Source organism: Anguilla anguilla, chromosome 6, assembly GCF_013347855.1.
Source record: "Anguilla anguilla isolate fAngAng1 chromosome 6, fAngAng1.pri, whole genome shotgun sequence".
In the NCBI taxonomy this organism is placed as follows: domain Eukaryota; kingdom Metazoa; phylum Chordata; class Actinopteri; order Anguilliformes; family Anguillidae; genus Anguilla; species Anguilla anguilla.
This window is the reverse complement of record NC_049206.1, coordinates 44,486,079-44,505,759: the sequence shown is the minus strand read 5'-3', so window position 1 is coordinate 44,505,759 and position 19,681 is coordinate 44,486,079. Positions and strand designations below refer to the sequence as shown.

The following is a 19,681-nucleotide window of genomic DNA, read 5'->3' as shown; positions in this document are numbered from 1 at the left end:
TCGGGAGAAAGGTTTCATTCCCGTCCGCATGCGCTCGGCGTGGGGTTCGATTGTCTCGTAAATGCGCTTTGCAGGAGCTTGTGTGTGTGTGTGCGTATGTGTGTTTACGTGAGTGCAGGCCGGCGTGCTACGGAGTGTTTCTCGCTGCGACGACTTCACGGAGGAGAGTCGAAATCTCCGCTTCGCCTCCCCCTCTCCAATGCCCTCGCCCTCTCTTGCTGCCCTCCCTTCTCTCCCTCTCCTTTGTCGCCCCTTGTTTTCTTCCGATCTCCTCCGCTCCTTTCCTGCTCTGTCATTTCTGCGCTTTGAGGACAGCTTGTACCAGGCGTGGAGAGAGACGGAGATAGGCAGAGAGAACGGACTGGAGAGGAGAGGGAGGGGGTAGTGGAGGAGTGCAGAAGGAGAGAGGAGAGAGGAGAGGAGAGAAGGAGCTGGTGAGAGAGGAGAGAGAACACGGTGGGGAGAGAGGGGGGAGGAGTAGAGAGGCGCGATGGTTGGAGAGGGACCCTCTTAAGTGCTTTTTGACCCCTTTGCCAAACAGCAGTCTGAACTCTTCCTCAGTTTAAGCGACTTTACTGAGTGCTTGTTCAGCTGCAGAGGGTGCGATGGAGGGCGGTCTCTCTGCACAGGGCCTTAAACAGCCTGATCTTCACAGACACCAATGGTGACCCACAAACACTGACCCACAGACACCCACACTGACCCACAGACACCCACACTGACACACAGAAACTGACCCACAAACACCCACACTAAACCCACAGTCACCCGCTCCCAGGGCCCCTCCACCCTCTATCAGTGTAATTAGAACACAGGTAGCCTCAGTTAGGGCGTTTTATCCAGACGAATGCTTGTGCTTATTGATATCACTTGTGCTCATTTAGTGAGCGTTTGTCTCTCACATCCGTTCAGCTTAAGCCACGTACAGGTAACACATGCTGAGTGTGATTGTGAACGCCCACAACAGGAGATGACATTGCTCAACGGCGCTGCGATAAGAGCGCGGTGTGGCTACGGGGGCTTTAATTTGAAACCCACCACAGTCCCCAATCCTTTAGAGCAAGATACTAAAAATGCTAAAAATGATGCTAAAGATGCTATACATGATTTTGTGAACGTAGTTTTTGGTCAATTAAAAATGTTCTCGTGGATAAATACATGTCTTATCATCATTTCAGTTTAGGAATATCCATGAAAGCCAATCAGATAGTATCTTCATTGTAAACGGCCTGTTGTTTAAGCGTGAGCAGATATGGCGGTGTAATCTGAATACAGCAGAAATACCAGTCCCCATACTACAGGTAGGTAGTGGCCAGAAAAAAAAGAGGGCCATGTTTGTGTTGCTGATGAATTGTGATTGCTCATTTGATGTTTTCCAAAACGATTACAGCCTGAATTGTTTATAGTTTTCTTTTTTTCCGAATCCGAACTGAATATGATTTCTTGCATTTGGGTAGATGATCTATAATTTATTCAGTTTGGATAATGTGGTTGCTCGTTTGAATCTGACATATTTCATACACACCCGGTAAATTTGATTACAAAAATTGTAAAACAGTTCAGGCGAAAACTGAAAATTGCTTCTTTACAGAAAACAGAAAACAGAAAGCCCAATCAGAATCAATGTATTGGTACCGTTTAATGATATTTTATCACACTGTTGCCTGATGATGCTGTTTAATATTGTTGCTCGATGGCGCTGTGTGATGTTACTGTGTGTTGGGCGATAAACTCTTAATTGAAATGGCGCTCTCATCCCGGCCCACATAGCATTCTCCAAAGGCCAGAAAACTCTGTGCTATCCGCACGCAGTGCTTACGCGCGGCATTGAGTCAAGTCAGGCGATGTATTGTTTTTATAGCTTTGATTCATTGTAGGGGCCACTTAATGTTGAAACTGAGTCATTCTTTCGCGGTTTTTTAAAGGTCGACCTCAACCGTGAAACATTTACGACTCGACGCCGGGTTTGATTAAGAGATTGCGGAAAGCACGTGGGGGGGGGGGGGGAACAAATCTCAGCAAATGTCAAACGCCGAGCCGTGGCTGCGGCCGCGAGCCCGTTTGCTCTCGCGGCGGTTCGGCCGTCGGGATTCGGGTGAGATTTGGAGTGCTTTACGCGAGAGGCTGAACAGATTCGGTGAGCCTGAAAAGACCGGAAAAGATCTGCCAACTGTTCAGCCCGGATTTGAACGCCGCAAGGGCAAACGAGCTGGAGCGCAGCTAGCCAATGCCGGCACTCTCCGAACACACCCGAGTACATTACCTTCAGACATGGCTGTGCTCAAACCCCAGGCTGACTTTCTTCTCTTGTGCACATCCGCGGACATACCTTCAGATACGGCCATGAGCAAACCCCAGGCTAACTTTCTTCTCTTGTGCACACCCATGGACATACCTTCAGACATGGCCTAGCACAAACTCCAGGTTGACTTTCTTCTTTTGTGCACACCCAAGGACATTCCTTCAGATATGGCCATGAGCAAACCCCAGGCTGACTTTCTTGTGCCCATCAGCTGGGCAGCTGCGCTGGGGTTCCCCTGTTTGAGATCTTGGTTTGTCTGGAAGTGAAAGTCGTTATATCGTTTATTCTACCTAAATGTTTTTATCTATTTTGTTTCATAATCTGTATTTGCTATTATGTAGTACATTGTCACATTATCATTTAGTGGATATGCATTGGTGTTAGGCAGACCTCATTTCCTGTTGCCAGATGCTGGCCGTCCAATCAGATCCCTCCCTGGTGACTGGAATCAGAGTTCTGAGTCTACTCCACCACTGCTGCATTAATTTCATAACCGTGTTTACGCCCACGGGACTCTCTGTGGAATGAGCGAAGCTAGCTTCAACTAACTAAATCAGCCTTCGGTGGTTGCTGTCTGTGGCTGAACAAAATGCTGGGACTTAGAAGAATGAAGTGAAATAGCAGGAGTTTCCTGGATCGCCAGTTAGAGGCAGTATTCTCTGGATATGGAGTAAAGGCTTTTTAATGTGGTTTTCCAGCCTGTTTCTAGATAAGTAGGGTTTGACAAGTGAGTGTGTCTGTATGGGCGCACGTAGAACGCTATCACAGAAAAACAGTATAATGCAGTACTGGTGTTCTTTTACCCATAGACCAAGGCTGACCTGCGTATTCAGTCTGGAGACAGTGTATTTGCGATACACAAATGTGTCCCCATCGCAAGATGTTAAGATGTTAAAAAGGAATTTGCACATTTCAATTGGAACAAACTCATTAAACTAGGTTGGTGAAGCTTTTTTTGATTTGAAGCGCAGTAGTTGCAGCATTAAAGAAAGGAAACAGGGTAAAAAAACACGGACGGAAAGTATTAAATTAGATTTTTTTTCTCCCTTGAATCGGTGATGCTTTCATGTCGTCTCCGGCTGCTTCCGTTCGCTTTATCCTTTTGAAGCCGCGTGTTTTATCTGAAACTAAACAAGTGGGCGATTCTTTGCTGAATTAAAAACAGCTCCGTCTCCCCAGGCGAATATGCGAAAAGCTGATATATCGAGGATGAGTCTCTGCTGCTTTTGCACCACCAATAATAATGCTCCTCCGACATGTCATTTGTAGGAATGGCATTTGAAATGTACTGCCATTTTAGAGCGTCGCATCGGTCATGGCTAATTTCATTTGGTAATTTGCATCTCCCACCAGCTTTGAAATAATAAGGACAGAATTCCGGGCAGTGTTTTTATGGTCCTTTAAACCGCTGAAGTACTAGGCATGGGGAAATTATTAGAAATGATAATTGAGATGCATAGAGGCTTGGGAAAGACCAGGGAAATGTTCCAGAATATCCCACAGAATGTTCCAGAAATGTCGCCTGGTTTCCTCTTTATGTGAATGTGGGAAGTGTCTGTCTGTCTTTTATTACAATACCTGCATCTCTTGTTTTAGTGACACGTACTGCAGTCCTGTCGGTGCGAAATGTGATGGGGGATGAGGAGGTTTTTGATAGCAAGGACGTTGGCACTCATGCACATTCACATAAGGCCAGTAGATGGCACTATTTTAGCCTGGTCTTCCTGTACTCCATCAACAAGATTCAGCTGTCCCTGAGATAATTATACAGAATGGAGCACCTGCAGTGGGCATGTCTTTAAAATGTAAGAAATCAATTGTGACAGTTGATGCCCAGTACAAGTCCAAACCAACTGGGTTGTGACTGACGGGCTTACCCCTGTTAAGAAGTTGAAACTTGGTTGAAAAATGACCTTCCAGCATCATAATTAAAATCATGCATCCAAGTCTGAAAGGAAATGGTAATGGGAAGAAAAAATGTTCTGGTCTGTTTGCCCACGGGAATCTACAGACCTCAGTCACAAGCCTAGACTGTTTGTGGTTGACGCAAAAGAACCATGCAATATACTGGAGAGTAGAGCTGTATAAGTAATTTCTCCATTAGAACTGCACAGTGATGCACCATATAGTGTTTTTGGAATTGTTCATGAAATTGAATACATGTATGTATTTTAAATTGAAAAGTATGTGCATTTACTTTTTGTTGTTCAGGCATTATTAAAATGTTGAGATTTTACATTTTTTTAGCATTTTTATTTTGGCCCACTTGGATTTTGACCTTTAAATCAAACTTGTTTAATTTTTTTAAGAGCAAATGAACCATTTTAGGCGTGAATACATTTGAAGCCACTTTACATAATCTATAACAGTTTTTCTTTTTGCAAATTAGAATGTTCGAGATTACTGTTTAATGTGGGATATTTTGAACTGCGCAATTTATGCTGACACAATAATACAATTTGTACTCAGGTTGTAAGTGAATTGTGAGCATTTATGAATATTCATTTATATTCACAGACAACGATATGCAGGATTCCAGGAATCTTCGCCTGAGATGAGAAGGATAATTCACCAGTTCCCCCCAGACTTATATGTGTGGAAAACATCTGAAAATCTGGGCACAATTCGCAATTTCGCAACAAATCGCAGACAAGGGCATTAAATGAGACAAATTCGATGAGTCCCCAGCCAGGAAGTGTCAGTCTGTCTATCGGGCGTGATGCCCAGCGTTGCCATTTGGTTGGTATGGGTTCCTTAAACCCTTTGAGACTCAGTGTTGCGAAAAGGCAGCATTTCCTTTCATTCTAGGGAGACCATATTTGCCATTCAGTTCACCATTCGGTTTAGAACTACATTTCCCAGTTCCATCGGCCGTATACTGTATTATATTTGAACTGTTACTCAGAATGTGTAGAGTACACACAAAATAGGTCTGAAAATACACCAATGTCTGGGTCTCACAGGGTTAAGGACTCTGCTCACCATGTCGGGTTAATTGCTGCCTTCCTGCTCCTGGCCCTAGTACTGTACTCTCCTTTCCTGGCCTGGCCTGGCCTGGCTTGGCTTGGCTTGGCTTGGCTTGGCCCTGTGTAAATGACAAGCTGATATGACTATGTGTGACCAGTGCACTGGTGTAGCTGTGTGGAAAGCGCTCTGGTCCGGCTGTTCGCGAACAGCGCGCTGCCGTGGTTACGCATGGACCAGATGGACTCGGCAGCTCTTCCTGTGCGGAATGCGAGCTGTCTCCATGGACACTGTGCGGTCCATTCAAAAAAAAAGACTCTCTCCTCAGGGTGCAGCGTCTCGATATGGGTTTCCTAGGTGACAAAGCAACTTGAAGCTTCCTGAAATTATTCTGTTCTTTGTAGAATATTCACATTCAAGGTGTTCATTTGCGCGTACTCACATGCAGCAGTTAATGGAGGACTTCGACTGTGCTTCACTGTCACCTGACCTCTTTTTCTTTTTTGTTTGGTGTACTGCAGTGGTATTCCAACCTTCTCGGTTATGGTTATTAATACATAATCTGTCATTTATCTGCTAACGCTTGATTAACCAGTTCTGACCGAGAGCCAGGCAGCTCTAGCAGAAAAGGATGTTCACACTTCTCTTCCTGTTTGCAGGAGCAGGATGAAGAGGGCTTGCCTGCGAGGTCCTGAGCAGTGATTGGTCAGAGCCCCCTGAAGGAGGAGGACAGCAGCTGATACCGCCCCGCAACCTCCCCCCCAACAACCCCAAACCCTCCACCCCCCCCCCCCCCCCACCTCGGTCGCCGCGGAGCCGACCCCCGGCCCATGCCCCCCGTGGCCGGCGCTGAGCCCGAGTGGCAGTCCCGCCGGCGGTGACATCGGGGCGCCATGACCAGCCTGAAGCGCTCGCAGACCGAGCGGTCCGTCGGCGGCTCGGTGCCCGCCACCGACGAGTTCTACACCCGCCGCCTGCGCCTGCCCAACGGGGGGGCGCCGCCGCCCCGCAGCGAGAGCACCCACCTCTCCGGGAGCACGCCCGGCGTGCCCAAGATGGGCGTGCGGGCCCGCGTGGCCGACTGGCCCCCGAGGAAGGACGGCGGCGGCGGCGGCGGGGTGTGGCACATCACCGTGGAGACGGACTCGCCCAGCACGGTGGGCGGGACGCAGAGCAACCTGTCCTCCAAGCTGGGCCACCTGATCAGCCCGCAGGACTCGTCCATGCTGCGCAACATCCAGAACACGCTCAAGAACAAGATGCACGCGGCCAGCCGCGGCAAGGACAACCGCTTCCTGTCGCCCGACGGCTACATGGGCTCGCCGCGCAAGGGCATGCGCCGCATCCGCCAGCGGAGCAACAGCGACATCACCATCAGCGAGCTGGACGGCGACGGCGGCGAGCACTGGTCCTTCTCCGGCTGGTCGCCGGTCCACCGCGAGTACGGCAGCACCTCGTCCATCGACAAGCACGGCGTCTCCGGCGAGAGCTTCTTCGACATGATCAAGGGCTACCGCGGCGGCGGCGGCTCCCCGGACCAGCGCGGCGGCGGCGGCGGCGCCCCGGAGAAGCTGGGCGAGCTGCTGACCGTGGCCCACAAGCCGTCGGCCCTGGACCTGCCCGAGGGCGGGCCGGCGGGCTCCCAGCGCGGCAGCCCCTCCAGCCGCCTGAAGGAGCGGGAGAAGCCGCCCAAGCGGCGCTCCAAGTCGGAGACGGGCGGCGAGTTCATCTTCCGCAAGCTGCGCAGCGTCCGGGCCGAGGGCGCCGACTCCCGGGCGGGCTCCGACGCCGAGGACAACCGCTCCGAGGACGGCGGCGGCCCGCCCCCGAAGCCGTGGACCTGCCAGAAGGGCTTCGCCCACTTCGACGTCCAGAGCATCCTGTTCGACCTCAACCAGGCGGCGCACAGCCGGCAGGCGGCCGTCAAGCGCAAGAACATCACCACCGGCGCCTCCGCCGCGTCCGCCGCCTCCGCCTCCCCCTCCCTCTCCGCCCAGGGCGGCAGCGGCGGCGGCAGTGGCGGGGGTGGAGGCGGCGGCGGCGGCGGCTGCAGCTCCCCCTGCGGCAGCCAGGAGGAGCTGAGCGCCAAGGACGGCCCCGCCCTGGACCCCGGCGACGACAAGTCCAACGACCTGGTGCTCAGCTGCCCCTGCTTCCGCAACGAGGTCGGCGGCGAGGGCGAGCGCACGCTCAGGCCCTCCTCGCTGGGCGGCGGCATCGGCGCCGGCGGCTCGGCCGCCGGGGAGGGCGAGGAGGGGCCCCTGGAGGCCCCCGCCAGCCACCACTTCACCAACGCGGGCGTGGCCATGCTGGAGGCCCCCCGCGACGGCCAGGGCCTGCACAGCGAGCGCGGGAAGCAGTACATCGTGGAGCACGTGGACTTGGGTTCCTGCTACTACAGGAAGTACTTCTACCTGAGAGGTGAGCGCTTCCTGTTTGTTATGCGGCAATTTGGCCGTGTACTTTTTATTCACTCGCACTATGCTGAAAATGAATAGCTCATCAACCGTTGATCTACAAGTTCAAATTCCACATGGAATAATGTACTATCATAGAATAATCCATCATCCCTGTACCGGGGTTAAAATATATGCACAATAAGGCTTTGCCCTCTACAACAACTGAAACGAGTAACAATGATAGTGCTAATACTAATTCTGCTAATGCTACTATGAATCAATCTCTTCTATTATGCTGCTTTTATAGCGCAGTGCCATTAAATGTGCAGGAACGGTAATCAATGTTGATATTTAGATGATATTTGGTGGCTGCAGTCGATCTGGTGGCTCGATCAGTTGGGCTGTATTTCTGTGCCCTTGGCCCTGTACTTCCTGGAGGGAGGGCCTCGCTCATACACCATTCCTTTCCCCACTCTTTCACTCCCAGGACACCTGCTGTACTGTGCGCCAAATATTTACTGTGATCTTTATATTTACCCTTTTGCTGTGATCTCCGCAAGTCTCATTCCTTAATCAGTTGATAATAGCGGCTCAAGATTTAAACACTCAAGGTTCCACACAAAGTGACATCATCCAGAACCGACCAAGATTTCCTTTCTCTCTTTCTTTATTTTAGTCAGATTTTCATTTTCATACATATGCTTTTTGAAATAAATCTGTAATCACCATTGAATAAGGAGTGAGTCTAATGCTGAAAGTAAAACTAGTGTCCTTAATGGGAGATATAAAAGAGATATAAAATCCAGTGATCAATAGAGAAGAGAAGCGTTCAGCTCTGGGTGAAAATAATTCTCAGGAGAGTAAGCCAGGTTCTGCCTGAACACATTCCACACGTCTTTCTCTCTCTCTCTGTCTTTCTCTATCTCTCTCTCTCCCTGTCTATCTCTCTTGTCTCTTTCTCTCTGCCTCTATTTCTCTCTCTCTCGCCCACACACACGCACACACACATTCTGCATTACTCTCTCAAATCTGCGTTCTCCACCTGGTTGCACTGACGCGATGTCAGTGTCACCGTGAAATAAGCAAACGCGGAATCGTTCGGTTCTGTCAGGCACGCCACAAAGATTTTTAGGATTTAAAGAGGAAGCCGTCTGCCACAAATCTGTGTCATAATCCATAGATGACGAGGCAGAAATTTGACAGGAGGAGCAGCGTTGCGGCATTAAAATGTGATTAGTCAACGCGCGCCCGTCCACCGCGCAGTTTTTCCGCTCGGCTAGCTGTGCTGCGAGCGCTGGATGCGTTGAGTCGCGACGTTGGTCGCTTTAAGCCGCTATGGCCGACTTCACGCGGCCGTTAATGTAATTTGAGGAGAGCGCGCTTTTGCCATTTCACATGCGCTCTGCGTATTTCTGTGATGAAAGTGAGCATCTCTTGCTGTGACAACGTCCACGGCAAATGGAGATGGTGCGACGATAATCGCGGAATGAAGAGGAGGGAAAAATGGGCTCTGGGCCTCCAGCTGCGTTAGCTGACGCTCCACTGTCGTGTGTGCCTTGCCTAGATCAGAAAGTTCAAATTGGCCAGTCATGCTTAGTCTTGCCTGGTATGGCAGATTCCTGGCTGCAATGGTGCAGTCTCTCCCATGGTGCAGTCTCCCCCATGGTGCAGTCTCTCCCATGGTGCAGTCTCTCCCATGGTGCATTCTCTCCCATGGTGTAGTCTCTCCCATGGTGCAGTCTCCCCCATGGTGTAGTCTCTCCCATGGTGCAGTCTCTCCCATGGTGTAGTCTCTCCCATGGTGTAGTCTCTCCCATGGTGTAGTCTCTCCCATGGTGTAGTCTCTCCCATGGTGCAGTCCCTCCTATGATGTAGTCTCTCCCATGGTGTAGTCTCTCCCATGGTGTAGTCTCTCCCATGGTGCATTCTCTCCCATGGTGCAGTCTCTCCCATGGTGCAGTCTCTCCCATGGTGCATTCTCTCCCATGGTGTAGTCTCTCCCATGGTGCATTCTCTCCCATGGTGCAGTCTCCCCCATGCTGCATTCTCTCCCATGGTGTAGTCTCTCCCATGGTGCATTCTCTCCCATGGTGTAGTCTCCCCCATGGTGCAGTCTCTCCCATGGTGCAGTCTCTCCCATGGTGTAGTCTCTCCCATGGTGTAGTCTCTCCCATGGTGCAGTCTCTCCCATGGTGTAGTCTCTTCCATGGTGCAGTCTCTGTATGGATCTTATCTGCATGGACTCTGCAGGCCCGATGCAGTCACTGTTTCAAACAGCACGCTCCCTGGTTAATTATAAGCCTTAGTTTCCTCAAGTGCTTGACTGTATGTCTCTCTCTGTCTGTCTGATTGCCCTGGCCTCCCCCTCCCCCCTCTCTCTCTCTCTCTCTCTCTATCCCTACCTCCCTCTCTCACCCCCTCTCTCTCTCCCTACCTCCCTCCATCCCTCCCTCCCTCCCTCTCTCAGAGCACTGGAACTACCTGGGCGTGGACGAGACCCTGGGTCCGGTAGCGGTGAGCCTCCGGCGCGAGAAGCTGGAGGACCACAAGGAGCACGGGCCTCAGTACAACTACCGGGTCATCTTCCGCACCAGCGAGGTGAGCGTGCCCCCCCACCCCCCATCGTCTCCACCCCCCCCCCCCCACCACTGCCCCCGCACACCGCCCTCCTCGCAGCGCTCCGGTTCCCCCCCCCAAAAAAAGCCGCCGTCGCAGTCGTCGAGCGCGTCTTCAAGAGGCAGCCGCCGATAATACCCGTCTCCCGACGCCCACCTCGCGGTTACGCAAAGCTCGCGATCCCTGACAGAGCTCGCCGCCCCGCTAAATGTTGCACCTCCCGCGGGGGGCTCGTCGCCGCCTCAGATTCGCCGCCGGCTGCCGGCTCCTCAGCCGGGGCCCGGCGCTCCTGTGAACGCAGGAACCCGATCCGTATTATGGCTCCCGTTTAAAGAGACGGCTCCTCTGATTCAGGAAGCCAGTGAGTGGGCAGGTGTGGGTAGGTGTGGGCAGTTTAACTCTGCTGTGCGTGAGAAAGAGAGAGAGAATGATGGAGAGAGAGGTAAAGAGAGAGAGAGAGAGAGAGAGATGGAGATGGCATTTCAAAATAATAAGAACAATATTAATGTAAAAAAAATGACAATAAAAATACAAATGGTAATACAAATAATGACAAAGACTAATAAGAAATGGATCCAGTATGGTATGTACATTCGCACTGTTGTTGGTTTTTGAACTGCTTTGGCAATATATTCAAATAATAAAGATGTATTTGTTGAATTTAGCATGGTGTAGGGAGTGATCAGGTTCTGCTGTCTCTTACAGAAGAGGTTTAGATACCACAGGATCTGGCACACTTGGAGAGGTCAGACAGCTGTCAGGTGACCCGCTGAGTAACCCCGCCCCCTTGTGTTCCGTCCACAGCTGACCACACTGCGTGGGTCCATCCTGGAGGACGCCGTGCCGTCCACCTCGAAGCACGGCACACCCCGCGGCCTGCCGCTCAAAGAGGTCCTGGAGTACCTGGTGCCCGAACTCAACGCCCACTGCCTGCGGCTGGCCCTCAACACGCCCAAGGTCACCGAGCAGCTGATGAAGCTGGACGAGCAGGGGGTGTGTCCCGCCGCCGATGCTGCCTCACGGGCACTTACTGTCACCTCATAGCCTCTCCGCTCCTGCTCACACCTCCTCACACCCGCTCGCAATTCAACACATCTGCTCACACCTCATCACACAGGTGGTGAGATGTGAGCGGGTGTGATGAGGTGTGAGCTGATGGATAGGGTGTGAGCGGGAATGATGAGGTGTGAGCGGTTGTAATGCAGTGATGAGGTGTGAGGGATGTGATAAGGTGATGAGGTGTGAGCGGATGTGATGAGGTGATGAGGTGTGAGCGGATGTGATGAGGTTATGAGGTGTGAGCGGATGTGATGAGGTAATGAGGTGTGAGCGGATGTGATGAGGTAATGAGGTGTGAGGGAATGTGATAAGGTGATGAGGTGTGAGCGGATGTGATATGGTGATGAGGTGTGAGCATATGTGATATGGTGATGAGGTGTGAGCGGATGTGATGAGGTGTAAGGGAATGTGATAAGGTGATGAGGTGTGCGCGGATGTGATGAGGTGTGAGGGAACGTGATTAGGTATGAGCGGATGTGATGAGTGTCAGTAACAGTGCTCTTATCCGGTGCTGGTCCTGTCAGCCCTTGCTGGCTCTGGTTTAAACCCCCCCTGGCTGTTCCTGTGCTCGGCCTGCAGCTCAGCTTCCAGCTGAAGGTGGGGGTGATGTACTGCCAGGCGGGCCAGAGCAGCGAGGAGGAGATGTACAACAACGAGTCGGCCGGCCCCGCCCTGGAGGAGTTCCTGCAGCTGCTGGGGGAGCGCGTGCGCCTCAAGGGCTTCAACAAGTACCGCGCCCAGCTGGACACCAAGAGTACGTCCCACTTCCGCGGGGGCAGGGGGGTGTGGTTTACGAGCTGTCGCAGACAATAGTTCCTGAGGTGTCATCTTCATTCATAAGGTGTCGGTGTGTGGCCAGTGTGCAGTGGAGCATCTTTGATATGCAGCGACAGTCTTGGCCGTGGTTTATGGTCCAATCAGACGGCGGTGGGATAAGGCCCAGCTGCCTATTGGTCATGAAGGTCATGTTTATGGGTCTGACCACGAGGGCACAGTGCTGGGATTCATACATACGGAGAGCGTGGGTGCTGCTGTAAAATTCAGAGCACAAACCTGAGCAGCCTTGGGTCCGCACTGCCTAGCAACGCTTCCCTGTGCCTTCATCAGTCTGCCTACAGCACTCTCTCTCTCTCTCTCTCTCTATCTCAGTCTCTCTCTGTCTCTCTCAGTCTCTCGCTCTCTCTCTCTCTCTCTCAGTCTCTCTCTCAATTTCAATTCCACTTTCAATTTCAAGGTGCTTTTTCTTGCATGGCATGCACTGTGTTGTCAAATCAAATGTTACAAAGAACAAAACTTAACAATGCAACCTCTCAATTAATATACACATATTATATATTATATATAATATATATTTTATTTTATTTTATTTTTTTCTTTGTGTGTGCATGCATGCGTGTGTGAGTGTATATATTTGTTAATTCTGTGAATTGAGGTCTCTTTTTCTGTCCTTTTTGTTCTGTGCAATGAAGGATACCTAAAAGACTAAAGTTCCTCACTTTCTCTGTCTCTCTGTAATTAATTTTGTAATTAATTTTTTCCTTATCAACACAGCTGCATAACAGCTGAATTCTGCCTGGTTGTGCCTGTGTTGTGACAGAGTTTTTTTACTGCTATCATTATTAATTTCCTATAAATTCCTGTAATAATCCTGTAAAAGCCTCTGCTTCCTCCTCTTTCTCCTGTTATCTCTTCCCACCCACAGCTCTCGCTCTCTCTCTTGCTCTCACACACTCTCTCGCTCTCTCTCTCTTTCTTTCTCTCTCTCTCTCCCTCCCTCTCCTTTTTAAATCTCTTCCTCTCCCTCCCTCCCTCTCCTTTTAAAATCCCACTCCTTGTTTTATTTTATCTCTCCCCCCTGGGTGAGGAGATCGGTGAACCATATAGTGCAGTTGACGCTTACCCCCCCCCTGTTACAGTTACACTGCTGTGGAGGTGGCGAGACCAAAAAGCCTCCATTACCGAAATCACACACTTAATTACATTTGTTGATATTTTCTCCCCCCCCCCCCCCCCCCCCCCCCCCCCCCCCCCGCCCCGCCACCTCTCCCCTACGAATGCGACTCTATCCGAGCCACGGAACGACGAGGGGAAGTAAGCAGGCTAAGACTCATTTTGATCTCTCAGGACACCCCGGTGTCAGATATCATTAGAAGCCAGAAGTGGATGCATGCCAAACTCCTAATTCAGGATCTCTGAAGGCATCGGCTCCTATTGATGTTTCATTACCACAAGCAGACAGGGTCAGACAGTATGGACTTGGACCACCGCTGCCTGAACGTGTCATAATGGATTAATTCTGCCACTAAATGATCACTGATCTGTAAGGCTCTGGGGTTTGGGGTATCTCACTTAACAAAAGGGAGTCTGGGGAGATGTGTGGTGCAGTCTATCAAGATACAAATATGCCTGTGGGTTTTTGGGGTTTGAACCCCTGCCATGCTACTTTTTTTTTGCGAACCCTTCTCTCTCTGCTCTCCCATCTGAATAAAGCAAAGGAGGTTGGACTGTCTTTTATAAAACAATAAAGGCTTTTTGTGGCTGCAGGCTTAGGGGCATCTGGGTCTTGCGAGGGGTGTCTGGGCTATTTTGGTAATGCTATGTTGTTTTTGTCGCAGCCGATTCTACAGGGACCCACTCCCTGTACACAACTTACAAGGACTACGAGATCATGTTCCATGTGTCCACCATGCTGCCCTACACCCCCAACAACAAGCAGCAGGTAAAGCACTGACCACATTTCTGGAGTTATTGCTGCCCTTCGGCACATTAGAGTAGTTTGCACTTCTTGCTCCATTTCATGACGTGTTTAATCTTACAGTTGGCAGTGGAACCACACAGCTCTTGCTTGTTTCTTTTCCACTGTTTGTTTTCTTTTTTTTTTTTTTTTTACCAGGAGTGTCTCTCAAGTCAGCTATCTTTTCAGGGGGGCATGGAATAATATCTCAATTTCGTTTTTCCAGTCCCCTTGGGAAAATGTATGCTAGATTTAAGTGACAATGATTTATGGGTTGACTGGTTGATTACATTTTTTTAATTGACGGATTAATTCATTGATTGGTGGGTGGATTGGTCGGTTGCCTTTTTTATTGATTGACTGATTTGTTAATTGTCATTGATTGGTGGGGTGATTGGTTGGTTTGTAGATTACTTGATTGATTGGGCGATTCCTGGGAAAGTCAACTGGTTAAGAATACGAAAGCAGTGACCCGTGGGGAAATTTACCTCAGGGCTCTAAGCCTCTCTCTCCACCCTGCTCCCTCCCCCTTTGCAGTTGCTAAGGAAGCGGCACATCGGCAACGACATCGTCACCATCGTGTTCCAGGAGCCCGGTGCCCAGCCCTTCACCCCGAAGAACATCCGCTCCCACTTCCAGCACGTCTTCGTCGTGGTGCGGGCGCACAACCCCTGCTCCGACAACACCTGCTACAGGTGAGAGAGGTCACACGCCGGGCCGCTCGCTACATGCTAAACCATGCATTCCTTACTGGCCACACCCTGTTATTCTGTAATTAATGGACATCGGAATAGTTCTCCATTAATATACACATGATTAATGGACATACTATAATACTCAGGATTCTAAACATCTTCCCTAACCCCCTCTCATACTCACGTTGGCCATTAACCCATTTTTAGTCACTTAAACACTAAAATCCTTTGGACGATGTTTTGAGGAGACATTATGAATGTGTTACTTGGACATTATGGGATAGTTATGGGGACGTTGTGATAATGTTTTGAGGATGTTAATGTCACATGGCTCGCCAGATCCCCACACCCTTTCCCCAACACTTGAGCTCAGAGTTGTGAATGATCGCCAGGTTAGGGCGGGTCTACAGAGCTCCTGCCAGCTCATCTAATTTTTAATTATTTTTGGTGCCCAATGTGGGGTTGAACATGTCTAGTTCTCACCCTAATTTGGAACTGTCTGCAACCGCAACCGCGTTCATGTGCAAACCCCACTGCTGATTCCGGAGTATAGACATCCTCGGTTCTCCCCCGAAGAACCAGATGCTTCTTTTCACACCACAGACTACAGTTAACCTTGCAAAGAGTGGAGTTGGAGGAAGACCTTTTATACGCAGTTTCAACATGCAGCCCACAGGCTCCTGATTGATCAACGGGGATCGCTAGATATCGATGAAACGCGAACCCCGAACCATCTGAACCCCTCTCATACACCAGGCGTGGGAATCGCCAATTACGCCTCTCCCTGTGGAGCTACCAGCCAGGGCTGGAACAGTCAGCATTTCCTCAGGCTTTTGTTATGGGGAACTTCCTCCTTCCCTGCGGGCCTATTTAGCCGCGGGGGCCGCTGTTTAATGCTAATGGCCGTAGCCTGCACCAAGCGCAGAACAAAGAGACAGGAGGGAGGTGCCGAGAGCACGTGCGCATTCCTCCTTCTGGAAGAAGCGGAGCGAAGCTCAGACCTCGTCTCTCTCTCTCTGCCTCCTTCCGTCCTCTCCCCCCGGTTCTCTCCCGCCCCTGAGCGCGGCGCTAATGGATGTGCTAATTGCTAATCAGGTTTACAGCATGCTGCTTTAATCGTTCCCCGGGGGACGGCCTAATTCCCACGCAGAATGTACCGGGTTGCGTTCGGGAGAGAGACGCGGCGCGGCGCGGTCCGCTCGCTGAACCGTAGCGCCGAGCGGCGAACGAAAGATCCGAGAAAAGAGCGGGGACGGGAGGACTGCGTCAGAACCAGATCCACCCAGGTTTCCTGCTGGGAGGGGCGGCCTCCGACCGACCGCGCCCCTCCCAGCAGGAAACCTGGGTGGATCTGGTTCTGACGCAGTCCTCCCGTCACTCCCACACACCTCCTCCCGGGCACCCTCAGGGACGGCTTTAATCTTCTGCTCTCCCTCGCTCGCGAAATATTCAGGCGCCTGAGCAGACGCCCTTGAGTTAGTTTAGCCTTGAGATGGGCCCTGACACCTCTGCCTGTATAATTAGGCGTATTCCATCGCCGAGCGCGAGAACCGCCATTGAGAACCAGGCTGGAGGGTCGCAGAGCACCGGCGTGTTCATCTCGAGCGCTCTTTCCACCTCCTTTCCACGTGCCCCCGGTGGTTTTATGGACCGCGGGAGCTCGAAACCGCAACCTGGACCTGAACGCGGTGCAGCTGGGAGGCGTGAGCGTGCGGCTCCTTTAATTCAGATGATTGCTTCCCAATGGCTTCAAGGTGGGCAGCCCGAAGGGGGATTTAAGTGGCCGTTACACCGGCATAAATCCGCTACCGCCGGCCCTGCTGTTTAATGGACTAGTACGCTCTAGATTATCCATTCGATCGGGATCATTGGAAACGCTAGATATGCTCTGAGAGGCTGGTAGCCTCTGTTAAAGGAACCTCTGATGTTTCTTTAATAGCCACTCCGGGGTGGTTGGAAGTGGCTGCTGTCGCAGAGGATCGACGTGTTGTTTAAAAGGCTCGTAAGGTTCTCCAGTCCCGTCGGCTTGAGCTAGAGTGGGCTTGGGTGAGCGGCGGATCCAGCGCAGTTCACCCACGCGATGCACGATTCTGCGTTTCGGAGATCCGGAGTGCTTCACCGAGCCCGAGGTGGTGAGAAAGGGGTCTAAAAATACTGAGCTCTTTGCACTTTAGAGACCTTCTCCCGGGGGACATGATGCAATTCCACAACTGCTTCATCCTCCGGACCATTCCCAGTAGTAGGCCCTACTGTGTGAACTGTATTGTGTGAAATAGCTCATTTGCAGGCCAGAGCATCAGAGGTGTGCGTGTGTTTAAGTCAAAGTGCTTGAGTCACAGTGCTTCATACGTATGTGGGAGTGGGTGGCATAATTCCATAATACAAAACACAATGGAAAAAGAAATGAAGGTGGAAAAACGCAGACACACACACACGTACACGCACACGCTAAATCGCACATGCTCATACACACACACACAAACACATACATGTAAATACACGCGTACACACACACACAGAAAGGGATAGAAGATGTATCCACAGAGAGAGTGTTGCCTGTAAAACCTGTTTGAGGCCTGGCTCCTCATCCCAGTGCTGGTGTTCCCTTCCCCCCCTACTCCTGGGAAGAATGTGGTTGGAACAAACCGCGTCTCACCCCTCGTAACTGCGGTAACCACCAAAGTTCCTCGCATTCCAGACAGAACAGGAAGCTTCATTGTCCGTTCCAGTAGATCAGTGAAAAAGAAGGGAAGAAGAGAGGTTAGAGAGGGAACAACTGCGTCCATGCACCGTATGTGCTGTTGGGGTGATATGTGCAGAGGTAGGAAGTTGAAGTTAAAACCCTTGCCTAGACACATGATGTATTTTCAATAGGGGATGCTATCCAAACCCACTCCTACTGCAGTCCCTTTGAGACAAAAAAAACACCTAAGAAAAAATCAACAATTCTGTTTTTTCTGCTCAAACTTGACAACCCACACATCTAGACGACATTTAATAATGTGTTAATTATTCCATTTAAAATGTGCTGTATTCAGAAACAAGAGAAAAATCTTTAGTTTCCACAACAAATGATTTTACAATATTTAGATATTTTTAATAGATATTCATTTTTTATTCCTTCTGAACATTATTAATTGCATGAATAATATGGTATCATGCATTATTAATTACATAATCACCTTGCTGATTCGTCATGAATGAAGATGGCGGCATGGCTGAAGGCAGTGAGGCTGGGCTTGGTTAGAACTGAAGCTAAGTAGCAGTGGGCTCAGTTAGTACTGAACTAAGTAGGGCAGGATAATAAAGCTAAGAAGAGCTGGGCTTGGTGAGTACTTGGATGAGACACCTGGGGGAAGCCAGGTTGGTGTTGGATGTAGTTGTGATGGGCCTACTGGGGGCTGCCTTCTCAAGCATAATAAAGCCTTTCAGTGCAGTGCTAAGGTTTTTTTTCTGATGAGATCTTAAACTGACACCCTGACTCGAAGTGCTAATTAAACAATGTCCTTGGAAAAAAGTCCTAGCCTGGCTTTCTTAATCTGGCCAGTCTCATCTATTCTCAGTTGAACTTCAATTCAATTTGTTATTGAATTGAAGTTCAAGGGGCGACATAGCTCAGGAGGTAAGAGCGGTTGTCTGGCAGTCGGAGGGTTGCCGGTTCGAACCCCGCCCTGGGTGGGTCGAAGTGTCCTTGAGCACGACACCTAACCCTTAACTGCTCTGGCAAATGAGAGGCATCAATTGTAAAGCGCTTTGGATAAAAGCGCTTTATAAATGCAGTCCATTTACCATTACCATTTATGTTTCTGTAACGGAGTACAGATAACCGTGTTTTGCTGTGGTCTCTCCGCAGTGTGGCAGTCGCTAGGTCTCGGGACGTTCCTTCTTTTGGGCCGCCCATCCCCAAGGACGTCACCTTCCCCAAGTCCACCGTGTTCCGGGACTTCCTGCTGGCCAAGGTGATCAACGGCGAGAACGCCGCCCACAAGTCGGAGAAGTTCCGCGCCATGGCGACGCGCACGCGCCAGGAGTACCTGCGCGACCTGGCGGAGCGTCACGTGACCAACACGCCCATCGACCCGTCGGGCAAGTTCCCCTTCATCTCGCTGGCGCACAAGCGCAAGGAGAAGAGCCGGCCCCACGCGGGGGCGGAGCTCCGCAGCCTGGGCGCGGTCACCTGGCCCGTCCACGTGGAGGACCACGGCGCCGGCGGCGAGCTGGAGGCCCTGCTGGCCGTCTCCAACGAGTTCCTGGTCCTGGTGGACCAGGAGGCCAAGGCGGTGGTGTTCAACTGCGCCGTGCGCGACGTCATCGGCTGGACGCTGGGGAGCCCCGCCTCCATGAAGATCTTCTACGAGCGCGGGGAGAGCGTGGCGCTCCGCTCCGTCAACAACAACACCGAGGACTTCCGCGAGGTCGTCAAGCGTCTCGAGGTGAGGCCCCGGAGCGCCGGGCCGCCGTGGAGGTGGCGGCCGGTGAAGAGCGGTAACGGAATGCGGTGTGCGAGTAGACGTGTGTGCGACCAACCACAATCATATCAAACTGTGTGTGAAAGGCTGAACCTGACAAAAACAAAGACCTTTCCAGTACATGTGTATATATAGGGTTCCTCCGAAGCTTTAGTCATTCATGGTCAAAGATGGTCAGGCTTACATAAATGATCCAATTTCTGATTTGAATGAGGCACAAGGATGCATGCAAGAAGTCATACCTCCTAGAATGGCATTAAAATTCATCCCCCGATGTCTGGTTTTAGAAGGATGTAGAGTGCTACATGTAGTAATTATAGTGATTATTATTTGACCGTCCAGATAACCGTGTCCATTTGTCTTTATAGGCTATCAGCGATTCAGTGTTTGAAAGAACAGGACATGACAACAATGATAATGTTGCTGTCCATTTTAAAGAATGG

The 19,681-nt window shown here is 50.9% G+C and overlaps 1 protein-coding gene across 1 annotated transcript in view; it reads left to right on the top strand.

Annotated features, from left to right (window-relative positions):
* sipa1l1 (signal-induced proliferation-associated 1 like 1) overlaps positions 1 to 19,681 on the top strand; it is an 81,655-nt gene that overhangs the window by 45,851 nt on the left and 16,123 nt on the right. The window contains exons 3-9 of the mRNA XM_035423142.1: positions 5,926 to 7,687; positions 10,133 to 10,263; positions 11,086 to 11,274; positions 11,920 to 12,094; positions 13,956 to 14,059; positions 14,612 to 14,769; positions 18,623 to 19,202. Coding sequence (XP_035279033.1) covers positions 6,160 to 7,687; positions 10,133 to 10,263; positions 11,086 to 11,274; positions 11,920 to 12,094; positions 13,956 to 14,059; positions 14,612 to 14,769; positions 18,623 to 19,202 — 2,865 coding nt within the window. The 5' untranslated portion in view covers positions 5,926 to 6,159. The remainder of the gene's footprint in view (positions 1 to 5,925; positions 7,688 to 10,132; positions 10,264 to 11,085; positions 11,275 to 11,919; positions 12,095 to 13,955; positions 14,060 to 14,611; positions 14,770 to 18,622; positions 19,203 to 19,681) is intronic.